The sequence below is a fragment of the Mus pahari genome, chromosome 1 (genome assembly GCF_900095145.1).
Source record: "Mus pahari chromosome 1, PAHARI_EIJ_v1.1, whole genome shotgun sequence".
Taxonomy (NCBI): Eukaryota; Metazoa; Chordata; class Mammalia; order Rodentia; family Muridae; genus Mus; species Mus pahari.
Window position 1 is genome coordinate 102,008,683 of NC_034590.1, and position 14,124 is coordinate 102,022,806.

The 14,124-nt window shown below is 42.6% G+C and overlaps 1 protein-coding gene across 1 annotated transcript in view; it reads right to left on the reverse strand.

Moving 5' to 3' along the window:
• The window catches only part of Oat (ornithine aminotransferase), a 17,834-nt gene extending 6,317 nt beyond the window's left edge, over positions 1 to 11,517 (reverse strand). Inside the window, exons 1-5 of the mRNA XM_021198434.1 lie at positions 11,415 to 11,517; positions 5,068 to 5,302; positions 3,627 to 3,851; positions 3,329 to 3,424; positions 664 to 791 (exon numbers count right to left, since the gene is read on the reverse strand). Coding sequence (XP_021054093.1) covers positions 664 to 791; positions 3,329 to 3,424; positions 3,627 to 3,851; positions 5,068 to 5,266 — 648 coding nt within the window. The 5' untranslated portion in view covers positions 5,267 to 5,302; positions 11,415 to 11,517. The remainder of the gene's footprint in view (positions 1 to 663; positions 792 to 3,328; positions 3,425 to 3,626; positions 3,852 to 5,067; positions 5,303 to 11,414) is intronic.
• Positions 11,518 to 14,124: the final 2,607 nt, after the last annotated feature.

The following is a 14,124-nucleotide window of genomic DNA, read 5'->3' on the forward strand; positions in this document are numbered from 1 at the left end:
GGAGGGAGGGACAGAGAGAGAGAGAGAGAGAGAGAGAGAGAGAGAGAGAGAGAGAGAGAGAGAATGAATGAATCTAGTAATTAATGGGTACTACTCCAGTAGTTACACTCTGAGCTGGTGAGCTGGCCAGCTGCCCTAGTACTGGATGACAAGAGCAGATCCCCCTGCGCTGTACATTAACTGCCCAGTACTGAGAATACAACTGACTTCAGCCTAACTTAAGAATTTTCAGATTCGTGTAACTTTGCTCATTGAAGTGTTAGGGGTCAAGCCCAGGACCTCTCACATGCTGTTTTACCACTGAGCAACCGCCCCTGCATTTTTGGTTTGTTTTGGTTGGTTGGTTGGTTTGCTTTGTTTGTTTGTTTGTTTACTGTGCCTAAGTGTTTTTCTACTATGTAAGCATGTATCTGCACCACAAGCATGCCTGTTGCCCAAGTGGCCAGTGTTAGATCCACTAAATTGGCATTAAAGAAAGTTATAAGCTGCCACATAGGTGCAACGAACTGAACCTCTGCAATAGCAGTATGTGACCTTACCCACTGAGATCTCTCTCCAACACCCTCATTAATGTATTTTTAATTCACATATTGAACAGGTAATAATTAATCCAAAATAATTTCCAGTTGCTATGAGCCAAGTGCCATAGCCACCCTGATGTACCTCCAGTGCAGGCAGATCGTTATATGGGATGGTTTCAAAGCCTGGCATGAAGGGTCCAAAGCCATCGTAACTGGTTGGATCTGTGGAACTGGAGATTGCAGATAGCGTTCGACCCCAAAAGTTTCCATCTAAAAGGAAAGACAAACAATGATTATTCCAAAGAAACCCACAAGTACTACCCTACAAACGCCTTGGGAAGCCTAACTAAAAAGGCAAATCTCTACAGTACCTTCCTCAGACCCATTCCAACTGAAGCCCAACAACTGAAGCATTCAAAGCAGGGTTCCTAGACAGACAAGGTACATTTACAATAGGAAACTGAGAAAAAGTATCCACCATAGAGATTAGCAGTTCCCTTCTGATAACCCAATACTGCAAGCTACCTACTCAACAGAACGCATTTCCAAATTCACGGATAGAAAAAATATTCAGACAATCCAAATACTTTCCACGCTGCCTTCCTTGACATTATAATCCTCTACAAAACTTAAATGAAATAGACAGCTGCCTTTCCTCAGGATCACATTTTTTTTTCTATTAATAAATTAATAAATGTGGCTGGGAGCCACAGGAGGTCAAGGAGTACTCCAGGACAAGAGCTAGACAGGTCATTAGCCTGGGAGCTGCCTGTCCTCAGAGCTTGGACTCTAATAGAAAGCAAACACCCTAACATCAGCCAGCAAAGCAGACAACTACAGCGCTGCAGATGGAGTGAAACTCAGCCAGGAACGATAGCAGAGAGAATGGGAACTCATCACACTAAGAACGGCAACACCACCTACGTCAGCAGCAACTCAATTACTCTTGCAAAAGCCTCTGTCACCCGAGTTAGACTCAGGAGTCAAGCCATCCTTTTCTCATCCACACACAAGATCATATCTTTAAGCTAACCAGCACTGATGGGACCAGGAGCCAGGCTGTTCTGCTTTCCCTAGTCCCAGGGATCTCATCCTGTAGCTCACTCTGCAGGATATAGTCTTTTACTGTCATTCTAGCCTCTGTCAATAGGATGCAAAAATATCTTTACACCCTTAGCTAGTATGAAAGAGACTAGAAAGCTATAATAGAAATCATGTTTGTTTATAATAGCCAGCTAGGATACCCACAACTAAAACATAAGATTTTAAAACGGTAACTTATAGTTAGTAACTTACAGTAACATACAGTGACTCCTAATGAAGACAAGCTTTGCTGATGGGTTAAGCCACACCCTTTTCTAAATATTTCAGAAAAGTGGAACCTTTCCCAATTCTCCTTTTCTGTCTCTTCAACGCTGGCAAGAGCCTAACTATACGATCTCTGCTATGTTAGGCTTTTTCCAGTTTGGTACAGCCCTCTTATCTGCTCCATAGGTGCTCACTGGCCATGTAGCTGGCCTGCATGCCAGCTCAATACAAACAGCAAGGTTTCCTGTGTTCCTCTTCTACGTCCCTGCCTGAGGCAGCTGCAGGATTTACAGCTTGTTTACCCTATGTGCTAGAGTTTTAAAAACAAAATGGTAAGTTATAGAATCATGTCAACATTTCTTCTGATCATAATCTGTTGCCTCAAATACAAATTGCTTCTAACAATAACTTTATTATGCTATAGGATTTATAATTTAACTGTATGTATTCACCAGACAAAACAAGAATGGATTCTGACCACAAAACTAATACATAGTATTTTTAACTAATATCAAAACTTTAAAGTCAGACCCTGTCATTTGAATATCGCACAAAAGTTATCAAAGTCACATTTTATCATCCCAACAAACTATACGTCTCCTTAACAAGAACTCAAAAGTATTCCTTCTCAACCACTCTCAGAAGTGTAACAAGGGCAGCTTCAGGCTTTCTGTTCCTGACAGCTTCTAAGAACACAGCACAGGGCACACTCAATATCAGGACTAAAATCCTGGCCACAAGCCAAGCACAGTGGCACAGACCTTTAGTCCCAGCACTTGAGAGGTGGTAGCAGACAGATCTCTATGAGCTTGAGGCCAGTCTGGCCTGCATAATGAGTTCCTGGAAAGCCAAGACTGCCCATAAATAAATAAAACCCTGTCTCAAAAAACAACAAAAATGTTGGCCACCAATGTTCAATTATAGAATGCTTATATAGGAAACACAAAGCCTTCAAAACTTAGCACCAAAAATAAATTCATTAATTAGTTAATTAATTAAAGCAAAACAAACAAAAATGTAACAAGAAAACAGGTATGAAGAGAATCTGTTAAAATGAGAAATTAAATCAAATAGCCACTTACTTTAAGAAGGGAAGATTAAGGAGTCAAGAAAGAAAAATCTCGAGCTAGGGATGTGGCTAAGGAGTGCACTATATTGGCATCCATCAGACCTTAGATTCATTCCACAGCATCACAAAAGGAAACTCTCATTCATGTAGAAATAACTTAGAAATCTAAAAATATTTCAGAGGGGAAATGAGGAAAGGGGATAACATTTAAATGTAAATAAAGAAAATATCTAATAAAAATTTTTAAAAATATATATTATGAGAAAAATCTTTAAAACTGAAATAAGTAAACAATAAACAATAAAAATATTCTTATAACAAAAAAAAAGAAATCTAAAAGGAATTCCCTCATTAGCCTTTATAAAACACTCCATAAATAATGTCTTGTGTAAATGATACCATCAACACTGTAACATTTAAATTTACATACCAGCAAAAACAATCTTCGCTTTGTATTTCTGGATGCCTTTCACGGTGTAGCCCCAGCGACGAGCGAGCTTACATGCAGTCTCTCCAGCCTCCACTCCTATTGTAAGGAAAATACTCACATTTGACTAATGCCAACTATCAAATAAAATAAGCTTAGCATGTGATACACAACCTAATCCCAGTCACTTGAGACATTTAGGTGGGAGGAGTGTAAATTCAGGGCCAGCCTAGGTGACAAGGTGAGATGCTCAATAAATACAAGTAAAGAAACAAATGACTGGTTGTTGGGAATGCATTACCTGTATTCATAGGGAGAACTTTGTTATAGTTGAAAAGCTTGGTGATGTACTCCTCGTATTCACCAAGAACATTGTTGTAGAAAGCTCGAGATGTTAACGTCAGCTTGTCCACCTGACTCTTCATGGCATCTATGATCTTTGGGTGGCAGTGTCCTTGGCTGACAGCACCATAAGCACTCAGGAAATCGAAGTACTGCCTGCCTTCCACATCCCACATATAAATGCCTAAAATAGAGGAAAAGAAAAGAATGAGAGTCTCTGTATGCCACAAGATCCCAAAATGAAGACTGACTTCTTAAGCCTTCTAAACACCTATATATGGTACTCTACTTATTCCTATGCTTAAATGGTTTAGTGCAAGCCTGCTGACTTTGATTCAGAAAGAAATCTTAAAGCTATATTTTATCTAACTAACTCTTAATAAAACAGTATTAAAAGGCTATAATTGTGTCATAAATTTGGGGGCGGGGTTTAGTGGTGAATAAGCACATAGAAACATACTCAACAGTGAAAGTGTAAAATCTAACCTGAAGCCCCATAGCTTCCATCCCAAGCAGCTAGTCTACCAGTAAGAAGTTTACACTGAGATATATAAGCTTCGGTTCTGGTTATTTCAGTGTGTGATGTTATTTTTATTTGCAAGTTTTCTATACTAAGTTTATTTAAAGAGAGAGAGAGAGAGAGAGAGAGAGAAGAAGAAGAAGAAGAAGAAGGGAGGAAGGAAGGAAGGAAGGAAGGTAGGTACGTACGTACGTAGGTAGGTTGGTTGTAACCTCTTTAGCAATTTTAGTCTCAGGAGCCAAAACTTTGAATTTATAAAGAAATTACACAAAATAGACAAAACTCTTGTATAGTATAGACTACAACTGAACATATAACAGGGGTATTTGCAAACCATATACCTGATAAGGACTCAGTATCCAGAGCATAATGATAAACAACAATAAAAGCCACTAGACATGATGGCACATGTGCTCTTGTTAACTTCCTGGTTCTGATAACTACCTGTGTACATAAAAAATAAAGTTCCTGTGGACTCTTAGAGAAGACACAGTAAGTATCTAGGGGGGAAGAGCTAGAAAACAGGGTGTTCATGGGGCCAGGAGTGATGGAGAGAACACAACGAAGAAAAGCCTCAGCTATCTGGGGGAAAAGGAAACATTTTCATATCATCATAACTTTTTTATTATTAGAGTCATGTCTAAATAAAAACTAATTTTGAAAGATTGTCAGTGATGCGCATGCCCATTTCCTCTGCATTCACCATCGTGAGGCTCCCATGGAAGACTGATGGGCACAGGTGCCTTAGTCGCCTAGAAAAAGTCAAAGGAGCCCTATCTGCAAGAGACATTCAATGAGGCTTAAACATGAGAAATACAAAACAACTAATTCTGATAACACATTTCAAGCAAACATGGGGGTGGATTAATCCTAAACATACCTTTTCCTCTTTCCAGGGCTACAGGCAAAGGATGATAATTGTGTGCACCATATTTAGATTCCCGTTCAAAAATGTACTCAGAGGATGGTGGACCTTGCTCTGTCTTCTTCGTGGCAACAGATGTGGCAGAGGCGACTGAGGTGTGGACTCCTCGGCGCAGAGCAGCAATGGTCTGCAGACTTGCTAGTTTAGAAAGCATTGTGTGGGTCCTTCAGAAGTGGGAATGCAGACAGACCTGTCCAAAGTCAGGAGGTGCGGAGAGTGAGAACCTTTCCAGAGTCGACTCCTGTCTGCTCACTAAGTAACTGCCAAGCTTCCACACAGTCAGCAGCCAGCCTTATTATACCAGATGGTGCAGGATTCAGGGAAGATAAGAGGCAGGGCGCCAAGTCAGATGCCACGACTGCCTGCTGGTTGGTCATGAGTCAGGGTGTGGAAAGGAGGGGCTAGGAACCATTTTGTACTTTTTGAAAGTCCAGGGTGGTCTTTTAACTCTGGGTTCAAATGACCCTGTGGAGCTAGGACCACAAGCAGCACCTGCCTCATCCTCTCTCAGTCCCACTCCAGGTCCTCAGGATCCCCACCACCTCTATTCTTTATTCTGCATTTTTGATCGTCCTGATATGTAGGTAGTGAGACAAGTAATAACAAATGCCATCTTAACCTAGATGAAGTAATCCCGGCATTTAGGAGGCAGAGGAAAGCCGATCAACCCAAGTTCCAGGCTAGCCTGGCCTACATAAGTTCCAGACCAGCCTGGGCTACAAGTAGCCTCCTCCTCAAAGCAGAAAGAAGACAGGAGGGGCAGAAAGCTGGAGAGCTAGAGATGGCTCTGCGAGTAAAAGCATTTGCTACTTTTGCAGAAGACCTGGGTTCAGATGTCAGCACCCACATGATGGCTCACAACTATCTGTAACTCCAAGGGATCCAGCACCCTCTTCTGATCTCTACAGGCACCAGACACCAATGTGGTACACATATATACATGCAGGCAAACATTTAGTACACAAAAAAATAAAAATACTCTTTAAAAAATATAGAAACAGGAAAAAAAGTAACTTTTGGAGGCTGGAAAGAGTTTAGCACCCAAACCACACAAGGTAAAACTTGTCATTTAGCAGATATGTAAAACATACGTCAAACTCAGCATAAACAAGGGTAAGAAGGCTGTTTTGCACTTTGTTAAGAGTCTTGAGACCTTACAGTAACAACACATATACAACAAATGACTCATAAGGAATCTATTTTGCTAGGATTGCTGTTTCTATAACCCAGCCGCCTCCCCTGCCACACAACACATTTTAAAAGTATCAAAAAAATCAACTGTTTAAAGGAAAAACAAACAATTAGGACCAAGAGAATACTCAAGCATGAACAGCTAAGTGGGGTATATAAAATCCCAGGCACACCGGTGTAGACTCGTATTATTTACACTTTTCAGGATCAGGCCACTCTCCTAAAGCCAGTCCCTAACAGTGCTCCCCCAACTTCTGTGTGCACAGCTCACCATTCAGATCATGTAAGATCCTGCACCAAATAAGAACATATATAGGTATGATGTCTGGAAGCAGAGAAGGAAAGCATTTTTGGTAAATTCTAGACTAGGGGGAAGTTACCAAAAGCCAGGCACGCTGGGGGTGTCTATATATACAAAGAGCCAATTCATGTTTCAACAGAATTTTCCAACAAGTCAAGCCATGCATGATCTTAGTACTCATGATTGTGCTGCCAAATCAGCCAATTGTAGACTTGGCTAACTTCTCTTTCAACTTGGCTCTCACTCCACACTAAAAACCCAGTGAGGTTCAGGAATGTGCAATCACTAATCAGATCCCAGAACTCTGCTCTGTTTGCCAGAACCGTGCCACTCGTCTTCCTTCCCACGGTCCGACCAGAGTACAGATTGAAAATGCAAGATCTAGAGACTGTCTTGAAGGGGTCCAAGTGACTCCTAAAATAAGATACACAATTATATACTTCCCTAAGGAAAAGGTCTGTTATTTCCACAGCATTTTCTCTCTAACAAATACAAAGCCAGAATCACAAGACTGGAAATGGCAGCTAACAAAATATTTAACTGTACTACAAAGAACCAGTCCTCATCACCAACACTGAGTCTAAGATACTGATTTCTCGTTTCTGCCTAGGCTCTTTACAACCTACACAGTAGATCCTACTTAAACTACTGAAAATTCAGAATGGTATTAACTGCTGCCTAGCAAATATGCATAAAATGTACTTTCTCGGATACTCCTTAGCAGATGCACTTAGATACACACAAGCAAAACACTCATACACAAATAAATCCTTAAAATAAGTCTCTATCAATATAGCAAGGACATGTCTAATTAAGAAAAGAAACAAGAGGCTGGTGAGATGGCTCAGTGGGTAAGAGCACCCGACTGTTCTTCCGAAGGTGCAGAGTTCAAATCCCAGCAACCACATGGTGGCTCACAACCACCCGTAACGAGATCTGACACCCTCTTCTAGAGTGTCTGAAGACAGCTACAGTGTACTTACATATAATAAATAAATAAATCTTTAAAAAAAAAAGAAACAAATATATATATATATATATATATATATATATATATATATATATATATATATATGCATGTTCAACTACGCAAGAGTATTAGGGGAAACTGTTAAAGAGAGGAAACAAAAAGTCACCGAGGCTGTATTTAACTGAGACCAGACAACAAGCAAAGTCAAATAAAAAGAAAGGATCTGGTAAGCTTTGAGGAAACAATGTGGTGTAGAGAGAAGTGCAGTCAGTGCTCCTAGGAGGTGCAGCCTTGGGTCCACCAGGTCACCTGTTCTTAGGGAAAGGCTCAAACTATAAAGACTACTCTTATACTTTTGCCACCAAAGTCTACAGCTGTGATTTTTTTCAATAGGCAAAAAGACACTAAAAAAAATAAAATTAAATTAAAAACCTGGTTATTGAAAAAAATCCTAAAAATGCTTTTAATGGTGTATTTTTACAGGTTGCAATAGGACAGCAAGTGACTGCAGGCGTGGGGGGGGGTGGCTAAGTCAGGAGGGTATCCAGTCCAAGGCTACATTCAGCTGACTCAAAACAAAATAAAGAGTGCAATGGGAAAGAATCTAAAAGGTTATCTTATCTCAACTTACACTGAGTTACCTCCTCAGCTAGAATCTATTTATCTGCTGGGTCCTCTCAATTTCGTTCAGTAGCGTAACAAGAAACATTCAAAATATGAGTAATACTCTCAAGTTCTCTGGATATTTAACTTAACTGGGAAGGCCACAAGTTGCACAGACCATGACAGACCAGAATCTAGTACACACATTTCTATTAATGAGCCCCTGTGTTCAAGTGACTGAGCTTGGTACTGCACGAGAACTATTAGAACAAAATTAAAGAAGGCTTTAAAACAGCCGCCAACAATCTTCTCCTTCACAGGGGCTCGGGAAATGGTAGAAGTATGATAGAAAATCCACAGCCCTTCACAATCCAGATTTAAGTTCAGTCTGCGGCTCTGTGTGAATGTGTCACTCTTTCTGAACTTGGATGAGGTTGAAGCCATTCATGGGGTCTTGTGGAGTCCATGTGAAAGCCTCTGGTTTAGCACAAAGGGGCTATTCATTACTATTCTCTTCTGCTCTAAGTTCATAGGAACACTAGCCAAGTTCCACAGCTTTAAAAAAAAAAACACTGCCAGGATTCTTCAAACTGGATCATTTTTCATTAAAAAATAAAAATGAAATCCTCAGGGACTAAGGATCAGTTTGTAAGTTCTTGCCTAATATATATGAGGCCTTGGAGTCCATCTCCAGTGGGAAATCAACTAGAGAAGCAAAGGCAGGAGGATCAGGAGCTCAAGACCATCCTTGGATACACAAGAAGTTAGAGGTGGGCAAGCATGCTGGTATCTGCCTTTAATCCCAACACTCTAGAGGCAGAGGCAGATGGATCTCTAGGAGTTTATGGCCAACCTGGTCTACATAGTTCCAGCTCAGCCAGGGCTATAAGGAGAGACCTTACCTTAATATGAAAAGAAAAGAAAAGAAAAGAAAAGAAAAGAAAAGAAAAGAAAAGAAAAGAAAAGAAAAGAAAAGAAAAGAAAAGAAAAGGAAAGGAAAGGAAAGAAAAGAAAAAGCAATAAGACAAGAAAATTACCTACTTAAGAGATTACCATAAACTACCAACTTTCTTCTGTGCATAAATACTATACAGATAATTTTTTCCACCTTCTCCCTTTGAATTTACAACAAAAGTCCCTCCTCAACACTTTCAGAATGTTGCAGACTTTTATCACAGATCCTAACACTTCAGGCACTTGTTTTCAAGCAATCCCCACTGTGAACTTAAGTTTGTAAAAAAGGAGTAGTCGACCTTGTCTCAAAAATCACCTCCCCTGAATACCCACCTTCCGCTGGTATTCTCTTGTCTGGCAAGTGGACAATATCCTTACTGAACACACAACTCCTGAGGGAGGCAAGGTAGCAACCAGATAAGCCAGGTAATGAGGCCGCCTATCCTGCATCAAAATAACTCAGCTCTTAGAGGCTGCCTCTCTGTCCTCTTATGGAAACTCATCTTTTCAAGGGTTCAGAGTTGATGCCAGCTTGGTCTACAAAGTGAGTCTGGGACAGCCGGAGCTACCCAGAGGAACCCTGTCTTGAGAAACCGAAGATAGACAAATAGATAGATAGATAGATAAATAGATTGATTATTCCTATTTATTATTTATCTGCTATTTATATTTAGCAGATATAAGAGCCTAAACATAAGAACTAACGAGAGGCCGAGGACTTCGAACACCTATGTTTAATTTCAGGCCACCATTGTTCCCTTCCCCATTAGCTCACAGGAATATTTCCACAATACAGTCTCCATTAAGGGCTGCATTTGGAAGAATTTGTTTAATCTGCCTTGTTAAATAACCTTTTCTTAAATTACTCTAAAAGAACCATCAGTGTAAAGTCATCCAAAAGCCATTGAAATACTCAGCTTGAGAAGTAAATTTGGCCTGGCTCTTGTTAAATATTGACTTTTCTGAGGTAACCATTCACAAATACAACCCTTCATTTTTTTTTTTTTTTTTTGGAAGTTCTGTCAACATAAGCTCTGTTTTATGTAACCAATATTCTGGCTAAAATTCACCTCAAGTGCGTCACTGGCAAACAACTAAAGTAACACTACTGGGAAAGGATTGGACCCACTACACCGCACCCTCCGCACACCTCCGCATCACTGCCCATTCATTACTATTTTTAAAAGTATACAGTTTGGCTCATCCTCAAGAACTCTGCAAAGAGCATAAAATACAAATCCATATAATCATGATAAAAGTAAGACTGGAGGGTAGATAGATGAGAAAGGAAAAAAAATACTTTTAAAATGTGTACTAATTAAATTTTTAGTGGCTGGAAAGATGGCTCAGCAGTTAAGATCATCTATTATGCTTGCAGAAGACCAGAGTTTGGTTCCCAACCACATTCCATGTCACAACAATCAAGAACTGCTCCGGGGGTACGGGATCCCTCTGGCCTCGGATGACGCATTCATTCCTGATCACACACATACAATTTGATGTACAGTTACAAGTTACGTAAAATTAATTTACCTACAGTGACAAGTTTGATTATGAGAATTTAGGGTGGAGAAATCAGTTTATTTAAGTAGCAAAGCCACTTTATTCCAAAACCACTCCTTCTCCCTTAATATATCTTGACACATCTACAAGGTAAATGTATTCCCAGGCGTGCTGTAGGCCTGAGGCAAGATTTGCTGGTAGCAAGAGCTCCCCACAATTAGACTGGAATTTACTGAGGTTCAATAGCTTGTCAAAGGCCTAAGAAGGGGGCTCTTCGTGCAGAGAGCCCTGTGGGCCAATCCTTAGCCACCATCTCATCACAGAGTGCACGTCACTTCCTCAATCCTCTTATTTGGTTTAGGACTGGAGAAAAGTGGGGATTGGGAAAGGATGGGTCTGATCTGCCACGAGATGTAAAAGCTGCCCAAGGAGCTCGGACTTGGTCCGCGTCAGCGTCCCCTCCCGGTTACGCGACTACAAGTTCGCAGTTCTGTCTCCAAGGATGGGTCCTCCCCTCCCCCCAGCCAAGCTGCTCGTGGTGCCCCGTGCCTTGAACGCCGCCTTTTCAAAGCTGAGACCTCTAAGTCCCCAGTCCCCTAGCCGAGTCCCCCGGGGACGGGGAGCCCAAGCAGCGCCCCGCCCGTCCTCACGCCGAGCCAGCCCCACCCCGGGCCTGCATGGCGCCCTAGAACCGGAGATTCCAGCATTGCCCCGGCGGAGACTCCGGAACACCGAGCAGGCCCGAGTCGCTCTGGCCCGGCCCCGACGAGCACGTCGTACCTGACAGCGTCCGCTAAGCAACACTGACTGTACTTCAGCCACGAAGCGCGATGTGGCCGCCCCGCGCGTCAGGTCCTTTAAGACGACGTGTCTGTCCCGCCCCTGCCCGTTCTCTCAGTTCATTGGCTAGGGCGGAGGGCCGCACACCAATCACAAGAGGCTCACCCTCGCCCCACCCACCCGGCCTTGAGCCTCAGGGCGCCAAGTTCTGCTGCCTTTCCCAAGTGTGCAGTCTGGTTTTGTGCCCGTGGCTTAAGCTCTGGACTGAACTTGAAGCAGTTCGCTTTCTTTTACCGGAAGGGAAACGGAGGCCCGAAGGAATGGTGGCCTCTCACTGCGTTTCTCTAGCCGAGGGACCCTCCAAAACCTTTCCTGAAAGAGCCTTTTGGGAGCAACATCATATCTTAAATGCTGAAACCACATGACCTTGAACCTTCACGTACCAAAATGACATACTGCTTACTGATGCTTCTAGTATCATCTCTGCAGCTGTAAAACGCCGCCCAGATGTTATTCTGTTGTTATAAGTGGTTGGAGATGACAGCTACGCAGTATAGACTTGCCTGCACTCCCTCCACTACCGTGGTTAAAACTCAAAACTGGAAAAGGATATTGCAGGATAAACACAATCAGAAGGTACTTGATATCGTTTTTTGTCTATAACACTCGTTATAAATCAGAAAACATGCAGAGAATAGAAGAGTTATCCAATCCTGTGCCAAAAGCTGCAGACCACAGAGGACCAGTGATTCACTACCCTACACTGATGCTTCAGGGTCAATCAGAGAGATTTCACACTCCAGTTTGGAATGAACATGTGTGAGTGAGAAAACACAAGGATGAAGGAACTGGCACACCAGGGAGAGCCACTGTCAGCCCAAGTATCCAGGGCTAGATATGGGGTTTCTAGAACCCCAAACACAGGGGAGTTTGAGGAGAGACTACTTGGAGGGAGCTTGGTACTAAGAATTGGAGCTCCCTCTGTGCTCCTCATGGACTGAAGCCACTAAGAGGCCAGAAGCTTAAGGAGTCTTGTTAAGACAGGTGGTGGTAGTGGTGGTGGTGCACACCTTTAATCCCAGTACTCAGGAGGCAGAGGCTGGTGGATCTCTGTGAGTTCTAGGCCAGCCTGGTCTACAGAAGGAGTTCCAGGGCAGCCAGAGTTACACAGAGAAACCCTGTCTTGAAAAACCAAAAAAGAAAAGACAAACCCTACAGACTAGCCTCCCTAGACACAGAGCAAGATCAGAAAGAGGAGGACGGGATGGGAAAGAGCCGAGGAAGTGGTTCAGTAGGTTAAGTGATTGTTGAGCAAGCATAAAGAGAGCAGAGTTCAGGTCCCCAGAGCCTACATAAATGCTGAGTGGGCATCGAGGCCCATCTGGAATCCCAGCGTTCAGGGAGGTAGAGACAGGAAAATTCCTAGAGCTCTGGGTACAAGTGAGAGACCCAGGCTCAATTAACTATATATACATAGAAACCAATCGTGGAAGACGCCAGACCTTGTGCACCCACACTCACGCAGACACACCAGACACGTGTAAAGACAAACAAGAGAAGACCAAGGTAGACAGACAAACAGAAGACATTCAACAGCCATAGCAGGGCACGTCTTAGCCGACCTGGTCAGTAAGGGCAAGAAAGTAGTGTGGGCTCAGAGATAGAGCTGCAAATCCAATATCCTCGGGAGCTCTGAGCAAGCCTCCTGGGCTCATCCTGCCCTTGGCTAAGGTCATGTGCCCAGATCTTTACTTCACTACTATAACGACCATTAATTACCCTCTAGGGCTCATTATTATGAGTGGGTAACTTTATCTTTTTCTTTTTTATTCCTTTCATACCACCTACTTCGGTATGATCAACCTCTTGGGGGTTTGACCCTTCCTCCTGAACTGTTTCTTTGTGAGTCTGCTCTGTAAACCAGGACAAATGGGTAAAGCCAGGGCCCAGGGATCTTGTTACGCCTTGGCAAGCAGGAGCAGCTGAGCTCATCAGGAGAGCTAAGGGTAACATCAAAACATGTGGCAATCCTTTTGAACTCACGGGTAGGGTGCTCTTTGATGAAAAGGATTTCATAAGCAAGAAACCTCTGGGAATGTCTGAGTTTTATCACTTCTCACTTATCAGAGAATGGCACAGGGTACAAAGAGCATGATAACAATTTATGGTTTCCCTCCTCCTTGGTTGCTTTTTTCCCATCACTAATTGTAGCCGAGAAAGAACAACCTGCACCTTGGAGTAGCCTTTTTCCCTCCAAGAAACAGAGCTGCTCTGATTGCATTTGCACAATCTAAAAACTCAAGAAGAAGCAGGGTCAGAGCCCACATGGCAGGGACTGTTGAGTCTAACTCTACCAACAGATTCAAGCAAATACTTCTGCAGGAACCTTAGAGCCTAGTGATAAAGCTCCTGCAGTGCTCACAGAGACTGAAGCGGCAATCACAGAGCCTGCACAGGTCTGCATTAACTCTCTGCCACTTATTGTTAGCTTGGTGTTCTTGTGGGACTCGCAGCAGTGGGAACAGCAGCGGTCTCTGACTCGTCTGCCTGCTCTTGGGACCCTTTTCCTCCTACTGAGTGGCCTCACCCCAACCTTGATGTGAAGGTTTGGTTTGTGCCTAGTCTTATGGTATCTTCTTAGCTGTGTTCTGTGGCTATTCCTGGGAGGTCTGCTCTTTTCTAAAGGGAAATAGAAAAGGAGTGAATGGGG